At 36.6% G+C, this 23465-nt stretch overlaps 1 protein-coding gene and 1 long non-coding RNA gene across 3 annotated transcripts in view; both read left to right on the top strand.

Moving 5' to 3' along the window:
* Positions 1-7656, top strand: part of LOC143742568 (uncharacterized) — a 39150-nt gene extending 31494 nt beyond the window's left edge. Inside the window, exon 2 of the long non-coding RNA XR_013205484.1 lies at positions 7507-7656. This is a non-coding gene — a long non-coding RNA (uncharacterized LOC143742568). The remainder of the gene's footprint in view (positions 1-7506) is intronic.
* Positions 7657-10467: 2811 nt separating this feature from the next.
* The window catches only part of LOC143742430 (uncharacterized), a 53711-nt gene continuing 40713 nt past the window's right edge, over positions 10468-23465 (top strand). Inside the window, exons 1-2 of one of the 2 annotated variants that reach the window (XM_077235281.1) lie at positions 10468-10539; positions 14846-14992. In XM_077235281.1, coding sequence (XP_077091396.1) covers positions 14908-14992 — 85 coding nt within the window. In that variant the 5' untranslated portion in view covers positions 10468-10539; positions 14846-14907. Of the gene's footprint in view, positions 10550-14845; positions 14993-23465 lie in introns of both variants that reach the window. The other variant, XM_077235282.1, reaches the window with a different exon arrangement.

Here is a 23465-nt window from a genome sequence, read left to right as displayed (position 1 = left end):
CCTGTTTTTTAAGGAATACAAATTTTGCCATTGTTTATTATGTGCAATATATCATTATATGGCCAGTTTGGTTTCTTCTTACTTGTGCAATATACTTGGTTCTAAATACAAAAATTAAAACTCCATCACCAATCAATTATTAAAAACATTTTATTTAAAAAACTATTTAAGTACATAATGCCAAACAATAGGCTACAACAGTGGTTATTGCAGTTTCTTCATGAGAGATTCTTCATGCTTGAACAAAGCGTTGACCAGGTCGTTGAAAATGCTTTCACAATTCACATAGTCCAGCGGTTCCCTCGTCTTCATGTCGGATTCGCTCGCACATTTGTAACTGATTCATTGAGCAATCAAGATTGTCAATGATTGAATCAATGTTCTTCATTTTTTCGACCAACTGACTGGTGTTTGCTTTCAGAAACCCTTGATGATCTGAGAATATAAAAATTGAAAAATTAAAACAGGAAAAGGAAAATGAAGGCAAAATGGGAAAGAATATAAAGATTGAATCTAACCTTGTATTGACCTGTTTCTCTTCTTTCCCAGTCGTCCCTTTTGGACAGTATTTGGCTTTGATCAAATATGTAGTAAAATAAATAAGTGCCGTAAAATAAAAGGCTATAGTTACAATTCTGAGTCTGAATAATCCAGGAGCATGACACCGCATAAAATAAATTAATCTGGGTTTATTCTACAAAACTCGATCCAATAGTACCAAAAATATTTCAAATTTGTACATGATGCTGTTAGATCAGAATGTAACTTTCCTTAAAATTAGTCCCAAATAGTTAACTCGGACTGCTTAATTAAGATTAATTTTATACATTACATACGCAAAAACTGTTTTAATAGTTTCTCGTGTATTACACTTACAATTTGCTGGCACATTTGATTTGGCAGAAGTCATATTGATCTCAAAGGAGCTTGAACCAGTTATGATCGGCGAAAACACATGGCCATCATCAGATGTAGAGATTTTGCCTGTTTACATAAAATATCTGTCAGTTCATCTGTCAATTGTTCATTTTTTTTTTCTTCTTTAATTATTGCTGCCATGAATTGAGTTAATTAGTTGCTTTGATAAAATCTGCAGTAAATAAATAAGGTTGATAAGTCTGCAGTAAAATAAATGGCTGATAAAGGCTATAGTAATAGTTACAATTCTGAGTCTGAATAATCCAGGAGCAGGACAGCACATAAAATAAATTCTACAAAACTCGATCCAATAGTACCAAAAACAATTCTGTATTGCAAATTTGTACATGACACTGTTAGACCAGAATGTAACCTTCCTTAAAATTGGTCCCAAATAGTTAACTCGGACTGGTTAATTAAGATTAATTTAATACATAGGCGAAACTGTTTTATTACACTTACAATGTGCCGGTACATTTGATTTGGCAGAAGTCATGTGGATCTCAAAGGAGCCAAGAGTTAAACCAGTTATGATCGGTGAAAACACATGGCCACCATCAGATGCAGAGATTTTGCCTGTTTACATAAAATATCTGTCAGTTCATCTGTCAATTGTTCATTATACATAGAGTGCAACAGTGCCTCCCCCACCCCTTTTTCATTCTTATTTCCCATAGTGATTTTAAAAAATATATATATTTATATATAAATACGCATATATAGCTTATACAAACATTTCAGTATTTTGAGAGGGTAGGGAGATTATGTCATTCGCAGTGCTTCATGGGAGTGGGCAGAGCTATTTTGGAGTGTGTTGCTTTTTTTTTTTAAAAACTATGTTTGACATAATTTTCACTACAGCATCATGGCTCATGGGTAATGTAGTATTCACCTGGAGTTCAACTGTAAAACATGATTAATTACAAAAAAAAAAATAAGCTGAAGGCTTGATCAGAAGCAAATACCATGTATTAACAACCTCTTAGCTAACAGTAGGTCTGTCTTTTAAATTAATTTCCGTATGGAGAAAGTAAATGTTTTTACTCCCAGATACCGCCTGTTGCACTCTATAATGTTTTCTCATTAAAAATAAAATATAAACCATACTAACATGTTACTTGGGTGCCTGATTGTCCTGCAGTGTTTGCTGTCTCTAGAGAGAAAAGGAAAGACCATGTTATTTTAAATGGCAATGAAAAGTGCTAGCCTATATAAATAGCTTTGACTTGACTTTTATATATTTTGGTTATCACATTGTGCCATTCATATTTATAGCTTACATTTTAAACAATTTTATCATGCAAATTGCTAAAAGTTAAAATCAAAGACAGAGTAAAAGAAGAATTAAAAAGTAACCTAGCAAAATTTAAGAAGTAAGTAACTGAAGAGGAATTAAATAGGCCTATTCACATATAAGCATGTCTGACTAAAATAATCTCTAAATAAGATTTAAAACTGAATAAATCCAAAACATTTTATTTTAAGGTCCTTTATGGAAACCCCGCAGCTTAAATAAACAATGCTGCAGATTTTAGTTACATCGGATAAAAAATACAACAGTTAAAACAACATAGCATAATGCAAAATAAACATTGCTGTAAAACAGTCGTGTTAAACTGATACTTTTGTGATATGGATAAACATTGCTGTAAAACAGTCGTGTTAAACTGATACTTTTGTAATATGGTTTAAAAAAAAAAACATAATACATAATCATAATACAATGCTCCATATTTAAAAAAATCATACTTTGATAAATTAATATAGTAGATACGTGTTAATATCTGTATCACATCGATATCATAATACAATGCTCCATATTTTTTAAAAAAAAATCATACTTTGATAAATGAATATATTAGATACATGTTAATATCTGTATCACATCAATATCATAATACAATGCTCCATATTTTTAAACCAGTTTGATAAATTAATATAGTAGATACATTTTAATATCTGTATCACCACTAATGAATTATACCGTCTTTTCCTTATGTATAAACAATTTTTCAGATTAAACATCATTGCATATTACAGGTAAACAGCACCGTAGCATAGAAGAGAGGGTGCAAAAGTTTTTGGTCCAGACATGGGGTATGGCACACGACCATGTGTCTTGGCTATTTTATAGCCTTTTACAGTAAGAGCCTGTGGAAAACTATGGGAAAACGGCGGAGCTGTGTGTCCACTATATTCTTTCAGTACTCTATGAATGGAACTGTTCAGGTTCAAGGCCAATTCACATTCCCAGCATTTAGGCAGACCTTTTGATAACTGTCACTCCTGAAAATAAGCCTTATGAATTAAAAGTAATTTATTACCGGTGGTTCGAAAACAGCGATGATATCACTTATTTGTCACGCACACTGTCCATGCTGGCAGGCACTACCTGTGTGATTTTTTTTCTTCAACCCTGGTGAAAATGTAAGATGATTTTATTTTTATCTAAATCTAACATAATTGCTACAGTAAATTTGTAAAATATTTATTTTAAATGAACAGAATGCTTTTCAACTTCATTAATTTAGTAAGATTTTTTAATGAACGGCATGCTTTTCAACTTTAGTTAAATTAGTAAACTATTTATTTTATATATGATATATTTTAATTTATACACTTTTAAAGGAACACAATGCTTTTCAATGGGCTCAGGAACGTGTCACAAAAACAGATACCAGGCCAGCCACACGCTGGTGTGACAGAGAGAAAAGACTTCAGGGGAAACACTTGTGGGGTTTTTTCAACCACGGTGAAACAGTAAGATGATTTTTATTTTTGTTTAATTTATATACTTTTAATTGAACAGCATGGTTTTTCAACTTGAGTCAGTGTCAAATATTTGTGAATGACTAAATGTAAATTTTATAATCATTTCATTTAAATGAACATAATGCTTTTTCAACTTCTGTGTGAGATAAACTTTCAAGGTCCTCAGCAATGCGGAGGGAGGGGAAATTCCTGCTTTGACACACACACACACACACACACACACACACACACACACACACACACACACACACACACACACACACACACACACACACACATAGACGCGCGTGCTCCCTATGTTTTTGAGACAGAGTCAGATCATTCATACATTGGATTGTTTGCAATACTTTTGTGGCTCCATTTTATTTAAACTTTTTGTGTGAGGTTTTGCATAAGCTGTATGTTTTTTCTTCAACTCTCTAATACATTTTTAACTGTTTGGAATATTTTTGTGACTCCATTTTATTTAAACTTTTTGTGTGAGGTTTTATTTTATATTCTTTTAAAGAACAGATAAACTTTCACCATTTTATTTAAACTGAAATGCTTGGTTCAGTGAATAGTTGTACATTTTTTATTTTTGTGGCTCCATTTTATTTAAACTGAAATGCTTGGTTCAGTGAATAGTTGTACATTTATTTCAACTTTTTGTGTGAGATTTTATTTTATATTCTTTTTTACAGAACAGATAAACTTCCAGCATTTTTTCTTATCACTTTCACAGCTCCCCTTGATAAAGCTCAGGGATGCGGTGACCAAAACACCAGCTTCAAGCAATCAAACTAACTGTCACACTTTTTTCTTGAACAAACTAACTGTCACATCACTTTGTAACTGTAACATCAAAGCTTATGTTAATATCGAAGGCCAATACCTCCCTTTTCTTGATCAAATGAACTTCAAATGACCAAACTAACTGTCACACATCCATCATTTTGACAGAAGCTGTAACCGCAAGGGGCGGAACTAGGTCAAAGGTAACCATCCATCATTTTGACAGAAGCTGTAACCGGAAGGGGCGGAACTAGGTCAAAGGTAACAGGAAGGGGCGGAACTAGGTCAAAGGTAACAGGAAGGGGAGGAACCGGAAGGGGCGGGACAAGGGGCGGGACAGGAAGGGGAGGAACCGGAAGGGGCGGGGGAAGATCAAAGGATAGACACGCCCACCTGTCAATCATAGGGTCATAAATCATTTTGACACTTGCTGTATGCTATTAACTACTCAGTGCAAGTCGCTGTATGCTGCTAATAGTTCTGCGATCAAGCCAGCAGCGGTTTGCATCTATAGGCACATTTACAGTAGAGGATGACACGGGAGTGGATTTTCACTCCTGTCCCGTCCCACTCCCATAGAAAGAAATCTTGTCCCGTCCCACTCCCAGACCAAAGTTTAAAAAATAATCCCATCCCATCCCGCTCCTGGTAAATTGACTCCCAATCCCATCCCGCTCCTGTTTAATCTGACTCCCGCTCCTGTACCGCTCCCATATACGGCAATTTTCGCTTGATGAACGAAGCGATGCTTGCCTGATTCTTTCCCGAATTTGCCTTGCAAGTGTGCTTCTTCAGACCGCTCGTCTGAATCACTTGCGTACTTGACTAAGACTAAGCATGTCTTACAAGCAGCGTACATTGTGCTATCACCGTCACATTCTACTCTCATAAACTTAATTAATATTTCAGACTTTCCGACCAGTTCTGTGAACTTAATAGACATTTCATTACTTCTGACTTTGCGCTGTAAATCATTTTTTGCCACATCGACTTCTCCGCGGCTGTTAGCTCCCTCCATCACTGCTCTTTGAATTTCGGCGGTAAGCCGTGACAAAAAGCACTGATGCCTTCTGGGACGGCTGGGTCGTGTAGTTATTTTTTAATTGCGTTACATTGTAGGCGTATTAAAAGGAAACTACAAAATGATGCATTTACTTTTTTCTTTTTTTGTCGTCTTTGCTTTTGGTTGATTCCCGCTCCCGTCTGCTCCCGTTAACCATTTATCCTGTACCGTCCAAATCCCGTGATTGATAGCAAAGATGACTCCCATCCTGCAGGAATCCCACGGGAATCCCGTGACCCGTGGGATTCCCGAAAAAATGTCAGCCTCTAATTTACAGTAGCCTAATTAGACAAGAATTAAACATTTTGTTCATACCTCAATTACCATTTTTCTGAAAAAAAGATTTGCACATGTGCCCGTTTCATAAACACCCATAATTCAAAACTCAAACTTCATAATTCACTTGCATACTTGACAGTACAAAGGGGTTATGATTGTACGTGCACTAACCGTTCACTAACCGGCTTCTAATTAAACCGTCAGATAATAAAAAATGTCTCTCGTGGACTGAATGCGTACGTTAACATTAAATTAACACACAAGAAAAAAACTATTGATTTCGTTCATTCCCATTTATCTTTTACTTGGATAAAGTTTGGTAAAATATGCAGGTTGAATGAAAATTAAGGATTCTTCTTACCTGTGTGTGTGATTATAAGACGGCTCTATGACGGCAGTCTGAGCTCAATCTCACTCGGTCGCACAATTATTTGCCTAGGTAACGTTAAAACACATACATTAATGGAGTAGTCTGATTTAAATCACAGAAGCTTCATTGGATGTTTAAGATGTTATATTTTAAAGTAATAGATCATTTAAAGATAATACAATAATAAATCATTGCAAACCTACCTCATTCAGATCATCCAAAATGCAGCATTGTGCACATTGGGTATACTACTGTTAAATAACAGTGACAAACTGTTGTTGGTCGAACACGCAACCCTAAGTGAACAAGTCTTCCCATAATGCATTGTAAAAAAAAAGCAACTTGCTGTTATTACATGAAAACAGCATTTTGCTGTTAAATTTCCATGTAAATTTACAGGAATTTTTTACAGTGTATTGAGATATCTCTCGTCAGCCAAGAATTACATTTCTTTTCAAATGATTTAATTATAGGAGTAAGCTCATTTAGCTCATTCCTAACTTCCTGAGTTTTTGATATCTTAATACCTAAATATTTGACAACTTCTTTTACGGGAATATTGCCTATTGTGGTAAAGTCACATGCACCTAGAGCCATAAGTTCACATTTATTAATATTCAGGGAAAGTCCAGATACAGATGAAAATAACTGCAAACACTTAATTGCTTTTTCAACTTCATTATAATCTCTTAAGAAAAGAGTAGTGTCATCCGCTAATTGTGTGCATTTAATTTCTGTATCTTCTATTTTGATACCACGAAAATTGTCCTTCTTAATATGAATGGCCATAATATGTGTAACCAACAAAAAACCATCTGCTCTATGTAACTACCATCAACCAGTGTGTTTTCATCACTTAATTCTATACATTTGAAAAGTTTAATGTTCTTAATGACAAGTTAGCTTCGTTAGCTTTCGACGCGTTAGCCATAGGCCTATTTTTTCCTCAGTTTTAAACTTTACGTTTTACACAAATAAATTACGCCTAAAAACCATGAATATGTTACTTAAATCATGATTTTTTCGTTTAATACTTGTTATTTTGTGTGCAATTTTCTTTATAGATGACAAATATCGTGGCTACGAATTAACAATAGGCCTAACGGTGTGTTCACACCGAACGCAAATTTAATTATTTGCACGAGTAGATTACATACAAAGTCACTGCAAAGACGCGAATAGACGTTGTTAACATGGATGTTTTTAATGTTTTTGATATGATTTGGCATGAGTGAAATGAATAATGTGAATGCAAATTGATTAACTTCTAATTTAAAAGTATTTGCTGTTTACTGATTATTGTTTATTTTTTCTCTTTTCTTAATTTAAGGATATTTCTAAAATGTATTCAGTCCTTTGTTCCTTCGTTGCTGTAAACCGGTTGAGAGGGACAAAGAGAGAGACCGAACAAGCTGAATTGTGTGTCTAAAGTGATCTTTTCTGTAGATGCTTATTTCTTAATAAATTACTCTAAACTGCACATTGTGTGTACAGGTCCTTCTCAAAAAATTAGCATATTGTGATAAAGTTCATTATTTTCCATAATGTAATGATAAAAATTAAACTTTCATATATTTTAGATTCATTGCACACCAACTGAAATATTTCAGGTCTTTTATTGTTTTAATACTGATTATTTTGGCATACAGCTCATGAAAACCCAAAATTCCTGTCTCAAAAAATTAGCATATCATGAAAAGGGTCTCTAAACGAGCTCTTAACCGAATCATCTGAATCAACTAATTAACTCTAAACACCTGCAAAAGATTCCTGAGGCTTTAAAAAACTCCCAGCCTGTTTCATTACTCAAAACCGCAATCATGGGTAAGACTGCCGACCTGACTGCTGTCCAGAAGGCCATCATTGACACCCTCAAGCAAGAGGGTAAGACACAGAAAGAAATTTCTGAACAAATAGGCTGTACCCAGAGTGCTGTATCAAGTGGGAAGTCTGTGGGAAGGAAAAAGTGTGGCAAAAAACGCTGCACAACGAGAAGAGATGACCGGACCCTGAGGAAGATTGTGGAGAAGGACCGATTCCAGACCTTGGGGGACCTGCGGAAGCAGTGGACTGAGTCTGGAGTAGAAACATCCAGAGCCACTGTGCACAGGCGTGTGCAGGAAATGGGCTACAGGTGCCGCATTCCCCAGGTCAAGCCACTTTTGAACCAGAAACAGCGGCAGAAGCGCCTGACCTGGGCTACAGAGAAGCAGCACTGGACTGTTGCTCAGTTTTGCATGTCATTCGGAAATCAAGGTGCCAGAGTCTGGAGGAAGACTGGGGAGAAGGAAATGCCAAAATGCCTGAAGTCCAGTGTCAAGTACCCACAGTCAGTGATGGTCTGGGGTGCCATGTCAGCTGCTGGTGTTGGTCCACTGTGTTTTATCAAGGGCAAGGTCAATGCAGCTAGCTATCAGGAGATTTTGGAGCACTTCATGCTTCCATCTGCTGAAAAGCTTTATGGAGATGAAGATTTCATTTTTCAGCAAGACCTGGCACCTGCTCACAGTGCCAAAACCACTGGTAAATGGTTTACTGACCGTGGTATTACTGTGCTCAATTGGCCTGCCAACTCTCCTGACCTGAACCCCATAGAGAATCTGTGGGATATTGTGAAGAGAAAGTTGAGAGACGCAAGACCCAACACTCTGGATGAGCTTAAGGCCGCTATCGAAGCCTCCTGGGCCTCCATAACACCTCAGCAGTGCCACAGGCTGATTGCCTCCATGCCACGCCGCATTGAAGCAGTCATTTCTGCAAAAGGATTCCCGACCAAGTATTGACTATTGAGTGCATAACTGAACATAATTATTTGAAGATTGACTTTTTTTTTTTGTATTAAAAACACTTCTTTTATTGGTCGGATGAAATATGCTAATTTTTTGAGACAGGAATTTTGGGTTTTCATGAGCTGTATGCCAAAATCATCAGTATTAAAACAATAAAAGACCTGAAATATTTCAGTTGGTGTGCAATGAATCTAAAATATATGAAAGTTTAATTTTTATCATTACATTATGGAAAATAATGAACTTTATCACAATATGCTAATTTTTTGAGAAGGACCTGTATTATTTTGTCACATTATTAGAGTAACATTTAATTCAAAGTAATTACCAGCACTGCATAAAACAAGTGAAATGTATTTAAAATATCAAATGGTTTTACTTAATTATATTAATTACATCAGATTTGTAAGTAAAAATTACTCAATATAATTTAACAGGCCAAGTTATATGTACTTTTTCACTTTGTTAATTTTACTCGGCTTAGTTAAGTAGATTTACTTAATTTCCATAAATGTGAAATTAACTTGAAAAATAGCAGTGCACTTGCCTTTTATAACTTGCCTTATAAAAATTGATTAAATTCTACTTATTGTTTTTCTCAGTGTATTTTAGTCTTGGGATTTTCTTGGTTTTACTTTATTTGTGTTTATTTGTTGGATCACAGGCTACTTTAATTTTATGTAAATAGTAACATTTCTAATAAATGAGGCCTGTCGCTTTTATTTGTCATTAGAACTATTTGCTGATGTGCAAGGCTTGCAATTGCCATGTTCTCCTCTGTTATGTTGATAGTTGTTATTGAGACACCGCAATTGTGCGCAAATCCCAGGCGAGGAAAATTTTGCCATTTGTGAAAAAATGAGCACGTGAAACAATAAAAGATGTTCAATGAGAGCAATGAGAGTCATTTTTGATTATAGGCCGGCTATGGCACAAGCTACTTTTCAGAAGGCGTTTTTTTCATTCGATTTAAAAATACATAAATATAGAAACATACTTTTTCCTCTTACTAGGCTATTCCTGAATTCAGTATTATTCTGGGGGCCGGATGGAAATCTCTGGCGGGCCGCCAGTTGACGTTGACTGTTCTATTGGAATATGCCACATAATTCTGACAAGTTTTAATAATTCAAAAACATTTTTTTTTTAAAATATTTATAGATAACCCTAATACTAAATATAACTCATTAAGACACTCAAAAGCCAATTTTAATTATTATTGTTATTTTTAAATTACTAAAAAGATTGCATCTGCTTATTGGGAATAGGGTTAAATGACTAACTTTAGTCGATTTGCAAAGATATGTGAGAATAATTTAGAACCATTATTGACTACAGTTATAGGCCTCCAATTCTCTATAAATCTTGTAGTATACAAGTTGTAAAATTGTAAAATACACAGGTCAAAAAACGATGGCTTGAAACCGAAAATCTTCCTCTTTGTCACCCTCCCGCACATTAGGTGGCGGTATCCTTAGTCGGTTTGCAACTCGCCAGTAAATGCACAGAAGAAGAGCGACACGATATAACGCTGCGACGCACTTTCATGTCTGAGCTGAATCGACTGAAGAAAGGTTTGTGTTTGTAAGCATTTTAAGCGTAAAAACATTTCATTCAATGTTATAGTTTTTGCAAGCGCTGTAGAATGAATGGATTATTATTTAACGTGATATTGTAATGCTGTATCTAACATTTATTAGTCTTTTTTTTTGAGTAAAGTGCATCCACACAAAAGTAATAGAAAAGATGCGTCTCGTTTTCTTGGTTAATAACTGTGGAGACGTCCCCAATGCAATATAATTTACATTTACATTGAATGAGCCTAAAGTTTTTCGTCGTGGGAATCACTTTTTCTCTCTTCAAACATTTTAGCTTTTTATTTCGGGCATACAGGTCACAAACCGCTCGTTCACTTTGAAATACCAAAAAGGAAAATAGTGCTTTAATTATTGACCATCATTGAGGAAAACAGAAGAAAAAAAGCAAATAAGCATTAAATCGAGACACTGGCAATTATTCGTATTAATTATAGGTAGTACTATTATAAATTGAAGCTATGGCCCTTTACTGAGTTTTGCCCCATTATCTAAACACAGCAAACACGGTTTACGAAGAAAAATTAAACCACAAACAAGGAAAAATGGTGTCCTTGTTCCTGCGGATATTTATGATTTAAAGTGGAGTATGTGCAATACTAAAGAGTCTGATCAACATTGTATTAAAGAAAGCAAGAAATGAATGTTCGTATTAATAGAAACATCACATTAAAGAGCATTAGAAATAGGCTGGACATAATTAAATATTTGATGGAAAGTATAACCTTGAGTAAAGACTACACATTTTACATTAATAATGTGCACATTTTTTCATGCACTTATTTCACTTTGATACAATCAAGTATTAGAACAAATTAAAGTTGTTCAAATAAGTGGATATTTCCAGCCCAAATTTCTCAAAAATAACTAGTTTGATCATCTTGAATGTGTCCCATCCTCTGGCTTAGACTGGGTATGATTATATTTAAGACAAGATTGGAGATAAATCATAATAAATATGCCACAACAATAAAAACAGTAACTTGCAGCAACGCTGGAACATTATCGCACACATAATGTTGCACAATAAAGTGGGGAACAATGAAATGTGAAGTAATATTGAACTGTTTGAAATATTGATACTTTAAGTTTAACAAAGTTAGTTTAATTTTCTTTGTCAAAATTGGCAATCTTCCATTGACAATAATGCAGGCATAAATTCGATTGCGTTTCTAATCGGAGCCTGAGGTGATGACATGCAGACTGTAATAAAGGCCTATTTATTGCACTGACAAGTTGTAATGGGAGAAACGGAGCTGTTCAAAATTCCCCACAGAAGATTTTCCAATTAATCTTTTTTTTAAAAAGGGGTCAATTCGATATCAATTTTTAAAAACCACGAATCAGTCTTTTTTTGTGTATTTATTTCAGCAAGCATTAAACATAATATCTGATTGACGTTAATCTCATTTACTAGTCTTCTCACTAAATGTCAGCCTCGTACCTTGTGCGACAGTGGGGACCCTGTCACTCATTCAGTGCTGAACATGTGGGATGAAGGTGCTCCAGCAAGTGGTACTCACTGCAGAGTCAAATGAGGACCAGCTCCTAGGGGGTGGAGGGATAGAGTTGTGGGCAGGGTTATGGTGTGGTTAGATACTCTAGCTCCACCCATTAGGGCCAAAATTACATTCGCTCCTCGCTGGAGCTCTAGTGCGGAGGAGCTAGAGGTAAGCTCCACCCGTTTGGTCTGCAGTGAGCAGCTTATCTATTTTGCATGTGTTTTCAAAGCAGTATTCCTAAAACACTGTTGGACAATGTTGATATTTGAAATCAACACACCCCTCTCTTCATTGCTCCGCCTCCAATACTCAAACTCCAATCCTAACAGCCCTGCTCCGAGTCGGTCTGGAACCCCCGATCGCCCTGCCAGCAGGTCGAGTGCGCTAACAATGACGCTAAACATCGCATTCACTAGCAGGAACACAATCCAGGAGAGGAAGTTTGTTTATCATAGCAGAAGCACAACAAAATAATGCTTCACTAAAAATGGAAGCGCATATGATGAACGAAGATGGAAATGCGGAAATGGAAATAGAGGAAATGCAAACAAGAGCAGCTCCAGACAAACAATGACACTAGAACCCAGTGTTACTCACATGTGGAGCAAATCAAAGCAACCTCTGCGTCTGTTTTCAGGCCTTCCCGCTTTGCTCTCTCTAGCGCTGGAAAGCTTTTCTAATGTTAACGCAGGTCCTAAAACTCTTGCACAGTCATAACCCTTCACTTTCCAGTGATTTCTTCTGAGCTTTTCTCTTTTGTATCGTCTCATCTCTATTTCTGCAGTCATTCTTCAAATCTCCCTCTTGCTTGTTCTCTCTTCTCCACTGTAGAGAAAAAACATGTGTATCATTATATTGGATTCATGCATTAGTGCTAAAGTGACAGCCTAATATTCCTGCTACTGTTTTTAATCTTAATCAAACAGGGTTTCCGCGGGGCATTAAAAATCCTTAAATGAATTTTGCGAAAAAATTAAGACCTTAAGTAGCATTAAAAAGCATTAAATTTGATTCTTACAAGCATTAAAAATCTTGATAGTTTTGAAGATAAGTTTATATCAATTTATTTGAATATAGCCTTCATAATTAATCATTTTTATTTGCTATCGCAAAATATGTACGTTAGTGTGAGAAACACGCGTAACCAGTTTGGTAATTGCTCCCGGCTGGAGCAAATTTGCAGCGGTGACACCGCGCGGGCATTTTGTACCGCGGTGGACAGGTCTGAACCATGGAAAAATCGGAAAGTGCAAATTCCGGCCAAAGTGGCTGGAAAACGAAACTTTTAAGACATGGTTGCAGCCCGTTAGTGGTAAAAATGATGAAGGATTTTGCAGCGTTTGTAAAAAAGCATTTAAGTTTGGGACATTGGGAATCATCGCCGTAAAATCCCATATGCCGTGTGACGGCCACAAATCGGCGTTAAGAATTGATTTAAATAGTGCATTGTGTCTAATTTGTCGTTTAATGAAATTCTTCGATGATGTACTTCAAGTTCACAGGATGTGTGAGTTCATGGCTAGGTGAACTGGCCTGTGATCAATAGGACAACAGTGTAAATGTGGTCTTGGAGAGAGGAAAAAAACATCTGCTGGTTTAAGTAGAGCTAAAATTTATGTTGTAATATTACAACAGTGGGCCTTACGGGGTTATTTTACCCAAAGCCCTGTTCACACCACCTGCGACTTTGTCGCTGTATTTCGCTAGTCTCTGTACTGCGAGTCGCTTGTGGGCATTCGTAGTGCTGTCGCTCTAATGTTATTGGTAGACTGCACATCTCTGGCCATATCTATAGAAAGTACCATCACAAGTGATATATAAAACTAAGATATTATTCTAGATTTGACTAGGAATTAGGCTTCAAATAATTAAAAGTAACATTATGCTGTTGGAGAGTGCATGTTGTTCTGTTACCACAGCAGTGTTCAGTGGATTAAATCATTTAGGCGACTAGATTAATGATCAATAAATCAACAAATTAAACTCACTCATACTGTCATAAATTACTTAAACGTCATCCGAATTTGACAAATAATACATTTTCTTGTCCCTAATAATCAACATAGTACAGGGGAAACTGTAAAATGAACTGCAGCAGTGCTAAACTTCATAAAATTACAACACTCAAACTATCAGTAATATGAATCCAACTCACTAAGACTGTCGACAGTTTATTTTCCATGCATCATTTTATTACATCCATGTATGTGGTTACAGTCAAATCATATAAAACAGTGAACTCGCTCCGGAACTCCGGATTTTCCCTCCTATTGTTTGTCGCTCGTGAAATTCGCTTCTCATTTGCATAAAGTTGAGATTTCTGAACTTTTGTGTTTCGCGTTAATTGACACGCCCACATTCTGTCGCCAATGGTCACTGCCGTTCATGTCGCCAGAAATCGTCCGCCCTCCATTGAAATGAATGGGATCATGTCGCTTTGTCGCTGCGTGTCGCTGCCGGTGTGAACGTGGCTTAATGTCTCAAAGCACATAACATTACAATAATTTGGACCGAATTCAGTGACTGGATGTTTTTGGTCCTGAGACTTCAACTGAAGATGTACATGTTTTAAAATTTACACCATTTCTATTAGGATGTTAAGAGAGTTTCAACCGGAATAACACATAAGTGTTTATTGAAAAAATTGCTTACCCTAACTTTAACTCCCTCTCTGACACTCCCTTACCAGTGTATTGAACTAGAGCTGATTGAGACGCACCCACAGATTTAGTTTGGATTTATTTATTTTTGGTTAATTATTCTCATTCTATTATCTTAAACAGGACAGAGTTTCCAAACACAGAAAAACTCCCGGTGAAGCTACTGAGATCCACAGTGACACAAGATGTCGTTGATTAAAGAGGAGAGTGAAGAAATGAAGATTGAAGAAGTATTCAGTTTGAAACAAGAAGATACTGAGGAACAAATAGGTTGGTTTCACACTCAAAACTGGACTCAATAATTTAAAATCTCCATGTCTACAGAAATGAATGATATTTTTCAAACAGTGTCCTATTTAAAGCAGTTTTATTTGACGTGTAGTGGGTCCCTCTTGGGCAGTAGGGGTGGGAATCTCTTGGCACCTCAAGATTCGATCACGATTTAGAAGGGTGCGATGATAAAATGATTATTGATGCATCTTTTTTTCTATACAGGATTTCTTCTTTTCTGATTGTGACATTAGGTTAATCTTTAGTAACCTGACGATCCGATTTGATTCAGTGAGTCATGATTTGATTCAAAAACGATTCTTGATCTACATATTTTTTATTATTAATTAGGTTACCGACTTTAAAACTCAAATTTATTTGTAATTTTTTTAATAACAATTATTTGTACATAATTTTAGTGACAATTTAATTACTTGTATAATTATAAATAGGCCTAGTTTTTAAAATAATTTAAAAGTTTTAATCAAATTGTGTAAGAATTTTCAGCTAACAGTATAGCTTCAAAACATGCAAGCAAATGACATACAAGCAAGTAAATAATAAAGAGGAACAAAAAAACATTACAAGCAATGAACAAATGAACATTACAAGCAATAAACAAAGAGCAACCCTTTACAATGCAAGTAAATCACTCGCATATGCTACCAAATCTTCACTCTGGGCGACTAAATAATGTCTATCATTAGCCATTGTCTAATAAATTCTTAGATTTTACTCGCCAGAGTGTGTGTTAGCAGCCAAGCATAATATTAGCATAGACATATTTTCACTCACTGAATTCTGACTGAGCGCTTCAGGGTTTCACTCTCCGTCAAGCGATCTGTACAATTTCGATTCAGCTCAATGGATGCGCAGGGTATTTGACGTACCGTAAAGTCTAGTGTGAAGGCGCACGACTCGCTGTCACTTTGCTGAGAGTGCTGTTTCTCTCTCACACACACGCAAAGAGAGAGAGCAAGAGTCTTGCATACCACACAGAATCGCCACGCTACAGGTAAATTATATTCTTTGTTGGATTTTCCTGTCAAAATAAGTTCATTTGAGATTATTTGAGGGGGATGCAGGGCTCGCAAAATTTAAAAATCGCTGGTAGCCCTTCGGGCAGGCACTCTGCAGATTTTGGTAGCCCGAAATTAATTTTACTAGCCCAAATAAAAATAAACCAATTTTAATGTAGAGAATTGGTTAGGAGTCAAAACATTAAGCAAAAACTTTTTCAAAACACAAATATCAACAAGTGCACAGCTCCGTTGTTTTAAAGTCTGACAAATATCGCCCTATGCCGATATTTAGAAATCGAGGCAGCCGATTGACAATATATGATGCTGATTTATTAATTTTTTTGGCCAATTTTCCGATAAATTATATAATAAGTATAAGTTCTAAGTAATAACTTGTAGGTTTAAACTTCTACATATTGTACATTTGTTTAGCAAAATGTATATTTTATTAGAATTATTGCGCTCCTATTGTGTTCAGTCTGTGAACAAAATGTGCAGAGCAGTGGGTCCCGAGGACTGGAGTTGAGAACCACTGCAATAAAATATGCCAAAACTTTGAGTATCTTCATAACAAAAGAGCAGTCGTAAATGAGTTAAAGTCTTAAATGAACGTAAAGAGTAGCGAGTAAATGAGTCGCGTGTGAGATCCGTATCATGTGCAGCAGGTCTTAAAGTGACAGCAGCCACTGAAGCTGTCTGTCATTAATTTTAATCAAAGAACAAAGGTGACAGAGAAAATTACTCGCTGATATTGACTAAAGAACTTTTGTTGCTTTAATTAAGGCTAGGCGATAAAACGATATGTCTCGCGATCAATATCAATAAAAAATGCGTTCGATAATTTTTTTTTTCTTCGTCGGAAGAAACCAGAGGTTGGGAAGCAAGTTTGGTTGCATGAACAAAAGCACTCCCTCTCTGGTAACCTAGCAACGTAGGGAGTGACACGCTAACAGCCAATCATGTAACAGTATCATTTTGGTTGCGCCATATCGTTGTCTTGTGTTGGATTCTTCAGTAACAGAACCGGCGTGGAGTGATAAGTGGAAAATGAGTGTTCATAAAACAGGAAAAGTCAGATCGCCAGTATGGCAGTTTTGGGGATATTATAAGTCTGACTGTAGTCAGACCAATGTCGTCTTCAAATTATGCAAGACCATCGTCACTTGTTTTACCACCTACGGCACAGCCGTATTCGCCAGCAGCGTCCAACAACATCTGATGTATCGGACAAAAGATGTAAAGTCTACCTCAGTTTTATTTAAATTTCTCCTATTACAAAACAATGCACATATTTGAAAACACTTTATTCACCAAAAGGTGAATCAGCTAGTGAACTTCCTAGCACTAAACTTGCAGAAAATAGTTCTTCTCAAGTTTCTCAGTTTATATTTAATTATTTGCACTTTTATTACACTTTATTAAGAATTTCTTAATTATTCTTAAATTTTTCACCTTAATGTTAAGAGATAATTGTTAAGTGTTCATTGTGATTTTAGACTTATGTTTACATTTTAATTGAGTGTTTTCCATGGTTGTGTTGACATTTCTGGCTTTATAACTGAGGGGATTATAATCAGAGGAAGGTTAAGTTTAAAATAAAAATATTTAAATCCTTATTTTAAATAGGTCATATAAAAAATCAATAATTATCGATATCGACCGATATGAAACGCTAATATCGTGATACAGTTTTCAGCAATATCGCTGAGCCCTAGCTTTAATAAGGATTCATCTATATTTAATTTATAATTTATGCACTGCAGACTGTTTGATAACTATTTAATTTCTGTATATTTCCTAACTGTTAGACGGGTAGGAATGGCACAGGTAAATAAGAGGGTTTTTTTCGTGGGTATATGTGAGTATTTGCTTGAAGTTTACTTAAATTTTAATTAAAAGTTGAAATTTTTTGAAGCCTAATAAATGTAAAAAATAATAAAAAGTGATAGCTTTCAATACACTGTAAATATTGAATGGCTATAATTAAAATTTACACTGGGTGGGAAAATCATTGAGACATCAGTACCTGTCTTAATGTCAGTAATACTGGCCTTCATTCATAAAAAAATAATAATTAAAGTTGACATGTTATGTCTCTTTTCACAAGATGTAATATAAATCTTTGGTGTCCCCAGAATGAGTCTGTGAAATTTCAGCTCAAAATACCACCCAGATTTATTATAGTTTGTCAAAGTGTCCCCTTTTGCTATTGCGTTAGAACTGGTTACACTGTTGAAAATCAAATGGCGGCGCTGTGGGTGGAAATGTGCAGATTAAGGGGCGGTAATATTATAATAAGATCCTCTTCCTACATCAGAAGGGGAGCGAAATCGGTAAGGCTTATTTTTTGACATGTATGCAGAGAAAGGCTTACTAAAAAAAGTTACTGGGTTATCACTTTTCATGTTTTCTGGGTTGGTAGATGCTCTGGGGACCTGATTATTAGGGGTTTAAATCTACACTGGTCTCACGGTTCGGTTAGATTACGATTATATCATTGATTCAGTTCAATTCGAAATCTCGATGCATTACGATCTACTGCATCCTCAAGTTTCAATTCGGGAAGTCGCAGTGGCAGAAACAGTGACTTTCCAGTTTAAGTTTCAAGGGAGGAAAGTCTGTCTATACCAATAAGAAAATTAAATTGTCAAATCAATTTTGTTTTAAAGAAATGTTAATTTAAAAGCAGCGCTCATTTACCAGTGTATAATGTTACCCTATGCGCGCACCGAGTCTGCTGTTGAAGGTGACGATCATCCATTTTGATCACGCGTTACAACACAGAATAATGGTAATTTGACCATCGGGTGCGGGTACTTAAATCAGAGAAAATTATTGGGGCGGGTGTATGATTTGTTTTTGGCCGCGGATTCGGGTGACGTTGGAGCTCATCCGCTTACTCTAAAGCAGTCAGACTCTGCCAGGCGTTAACAGCTCGGGGTGAAAACGGCTAACGTGGTTTATCAAGTTAGTGGTATTACTTCCTGCATATTCTATCTGTGCGTGACATGAGCGCACACAGTGCGTGTCTTCTCCAGGTCGTGCTTACCAGGTTGTTCATAAAAGCCGGAATGTGCCCAGATGTAGGCTTTTAAAGTAGTTGCGACATTTTTTAATTAGGGTCTAGCTTGCCACCGTTTTTTTTTGACAATACTTCGAACATCAACAAGAAGTGACGTCACCCAACATTGCTTAGAGCACCTTTTCCTTCAAAAGTTTAGAGACATAAATTTCTTAAAATGAATGTCACTGCAACCCAGTTTTATCATATACAGTGGTCAACTATCGAAGCTGGAGTCTTTAGTCTTTCTCATGATACGAACAAGAAAGAGTGTGATGTTGAAAAGTGCAATGAATGTTGAACAACAATAACCTGGGGCCGTCATAAAGGGGTAACCTCTTAACTGTCAGCCCCCCCCCCATCTCATAGACACGAAAATCACTAGCCAAACTTAAATGGTTATAATTCAGGAATGCTTTAAAACAAGACCAACAATAGGTCTATATTCCAAAGACATTTGGCAGATTATAGTAGAAGTGAGGATTAAGGTAAATTGAAACAGAAAAAAAGTTATAGAAGTTTGAGTTTATGAAAATGTACAATATAATTATTTATTTTAAATATATATTTTTCAAAACATGTTTTACTCTAAAACTGCAAGAAAATCAAAGCCGAAAATCTTAAGTTGTGTTCCAAATTTGTGGTTGACATCTCAAAAATTAGCTTTTAGTAAGATTTTGTTTAGGCGCCGTACCAAACTTTTTCACTAGATGACACCCAAGCTGCATTACTGACCATATAAGGGCGGCTCAATTTCCATGTATGGTTTGAGTGATCTGAGCCATATATTTCCATAATTTTCATACAATTTATGAAGTAGACATCCAATTCAGAAGTAGTATGGGCAGTTTGGCAGTATTTGATTTGAATTCAACCTCTAATAAATGCGTAAAAAAAACACTTATGTGCGTTAGGGGTAGGGATGCACCGAAATGAAAATTCTGGGCTGAAACCAAAAATTCTGGATGCACTTGACCGAAAACCGAAACCAAAAAATGACGTTAATTTTTTTTTATTTATTTCTTATTTTAAATTAGTTTTTTTGTGTGTTGGTGTCTGTGTGTGAATGTATTCTTATTAAACTTTGTAATTAAAGGGTCATTCCACCGGTGGAGACATGAATATGTATTGAAAGTGGGTCATATGTAGTAGAATAGTATCATAAATTTCTAATTTGGGACCTTCTTGGCCGATAAAAGGCAGTAAATGACTTTTTAGTGCTTGTGGATTGTAGACAACAATCCCCATAGTGCATTGCATGGCAGCTATGCAGGCCACTCCCACTACTCCGTGCCGCCACAGTAGCTAGCATAACTGCAAGATATTTGTGCAATGAACCTGCCCTGTTAGCGTGTTAACAAAATGAAAGTAAACTTACTTTACAGAAAGACGACCATTTGACCCTGTACAGGGCTCGCAAAATTTTTAAATTGCTGGTAGCCCTTCGGGCAGGCACTCTTCAGATTTTGGTAGCCCGAAATGGATTTTACTAGCCCAAATAAAAAGACAAACATCAAACATCAATCAAAAACTTTTTCAAAACACAAATATCAACAATTGGATCTAAAATAATCAAATTGGAATCATCAATACAAATATGCATCTGGTTGTAACTGAACTGAAATTTGTGTGACTCGTATGGAACATGTCTGTGGCGCAGCCCCCAATGAGGTTATGTCTAAAAAAGTTAACACTTTAGTTTTGTGTCTAATGCTCACTATTAACTAGTTTCATTAACATGCAGATGGCAGGGTTTTATAATTACTGATGTCCCGGATGTGAGGTAGGCTAGTTAGGGGGGTTTGAGAAAAAATGTATTTCTCTGATCTACATATCCCAGAAAATCAGATAACAATAACTTTAAAAACATGTCATGCAGCTGATTATTTTCCTTATGTCAGTGAAGAAAGTAAACATAGGGTCAACTGATTTATGAATAATTTTCTCAGAAGCGTTAATTTACTGAAAGCTACTAGGAAAGCTAGGTAGCCTAACTAAGTTTATTAAATTCATTCACAATATACACATTCATTATTGATCTTATTCCTAACACAGGGCCGTAAACAGGGCTTTATTATCAAAGAGGTCCTAAATTTAAGGTGGTCAGGGGGTTCAAATTTTTTATTTCTCTGATGTGTGCATTTCAAGACATTTGAAGGCCAAAAAAGGATAAGAAATAGCTTTAAAACCATGTCAGTGGCAGTAGATTGTCAATACCTGCTCTCTCATCTCCATCACTCTTTCTTTTTCTGTCAGTCTCTTCATTTTGCCCTGTCTCTTCCCCTCCGAAAAAGGAACTTGTTTAATTTACTGAAGGCTACAAATTGTATTATATTAATTCTCAACATGTACACATTCATTATTAATCTTATGCCCAACATGATGCAAACGGCTTTGTTAATGTTTCTTGTCACCTCACAATGACAGTAAACTAATTATTACATTACATGAATCACGTTACATAAGCCTATTAGTTTGCCTGATTATTTTTGTCATTCGTTTAACATTTATGACCTAAAAAAACGGTCAAATATGAAATGTTTAGTTTAGCTACTTACATCTTATCTCGCACTTAGACCATAAACTGAAGCGTCAGTCACTCTGCTAAAATTCGCGCTCAGCAGCTTCTGTGACATAGAGCCCGCCTATTTGATTGGTCATCTCAAATATTCTGACATTTACGAGCAGTGACAGACCAATGAGACTAAGATGAACACACACACACACACACCCCCTGTCCTCTTTTACTGACGTGCACTCTGCTCGCGCGCCGCTGAGAATTGAAGATGAACGCGCTGAATCTGATTATAACAAGATTGAAGCGAACACGAATTTGTGTAGCTTACACTTAATTACACATTTTTAGAAGGGCGAGGCAGAAGTTTAGGGGAATTTGATTACACTATTTCAGATAGCCCGTTGGGCAGACCGGTAATGCATTTTGGTAGCCCGAATTGAAAACACAATAGCCCCATGACGTCGGGCTAGCGATTTTTCGAGCCCTGCGGTAGGCTTTGGCTGACGTTGCCAGTTGACCTTAGGTATTCTAAAGTAGGTCTCCAGGACGCCGCTATCCATATGGGGTGCGAAACTCGGGTGAGCAACAACACATACGTCCGTGTCATCCTCCGATCCCGTAATTTCGTCAATTAGAAATTGGCACCGCTGGAATTCTCGGCAGAAGACAGACTCTTGTTCTGTGTCCATTTGCGCACATTGAGAGCACAGGCACCACCAATCTGCCCCAGCTCGAGCCATTGCGGGCTCCTCGTCCGCGCCAGGCAGATCGTATGCATCGGCTGTGGTGACAGGAGCTTCAGCCGCCTCCTGTTCCTCCATAGCCCTCAGCTGCTCGTCGCTATACTGTGGCTCATAAAGGTAGCCACGAACATCCGTTTCTACCATAACTTTGTCAAAATCCAGATCCTCCATAATGCATCCGTCTGCGTATTCAGTACCTTCGTCCATATTTTCAAAACGTTTCTGCCAGTGAAATCAAACGCACTGGCACTGATCTGAGATAGGTCTGTTAGCGCATTGGGTCCAACCCCCTATGGGCGGGTTTGAAAGGGTGGGAACTAGTGCTTGTAGTCTTTACAGAAATCCCCCCCTTTTACACTTCCTCCTACAATGACGTAAAATGACTATTTTTGCGTCATTGTAGGAAGAAGTAAAAAAGGTAAAATGGAGGATTTCTCTCGTCTCAGGGGAAAATGAAAGAGTGTTGCACGACCATTCAATAGTATGACTGGATTTCTAACAATGGAAATCTTAATGCAAATGGATGGAGAGTCCCTTTAAACTCAATCATTTAATGAATCTGTATAGAAACAAAATCAAGCCAATAAAATAAAATTACCACACTTTTATTTCAAGTAACACAAAAATTGGACAGAAAATATAAAATAATATTAAATATCAATATAATATCATCAATAGGGGTATATCAATATGTTATTCTTTATTCGGTTCTATGCAGCAGAATCAGATTTATTTTTTGACCTATTATCAAAATAAAGAAAAAAAAAGGCTGTCATCCAAAAAAGCTGTTATTATCAGAGCATGTGAGCAGATACCAGGGAGAGGATCAGTGAACAAGAGGGTGGCGTCATTTGAACAGTGTTGCCCAGCACGGCTATTCACACCATGTGACAGCACAGTAGGGCTGTTGCAAACAGAAACAAGTCCAAAGAAATTTCATGTCGGCACGTTTTTTTTTTTAGCAGACTTTGCCTTTCCGGTGAGTGAGCGGGAACGATACATACGCTTGGGCCGTGAGCGACTGAGCAGAGCGCATAACGCACACGCTGATCTTGCAGCGGAACATTGAGCAAACCGCGCTGTGAACACGGTGCAGAGAGCACAGCGCACTTACCCAGCGAACACGCTT

This window comes from Siphateles boraxobius, unplaced genomic scaffold (assembly GCF_051911475.1).
Source record: "Siphateles boraxobius isolate OS27281-9 unplaced genomic scaffold, OSU_SipBor_1 19, whole genome shotgun sequence".
NCBI lineage: Eukaryota > Metazoa > Chordata > Actinopteri > Cypriniformes > Leuciscidae > Siphateles > Siphateles boraxobius.
The sequence above is the reverse complement of the archived record's forward strand: the minus strand, read 5'-3'. Positions and strand labels throughout refer to the sequence as shown.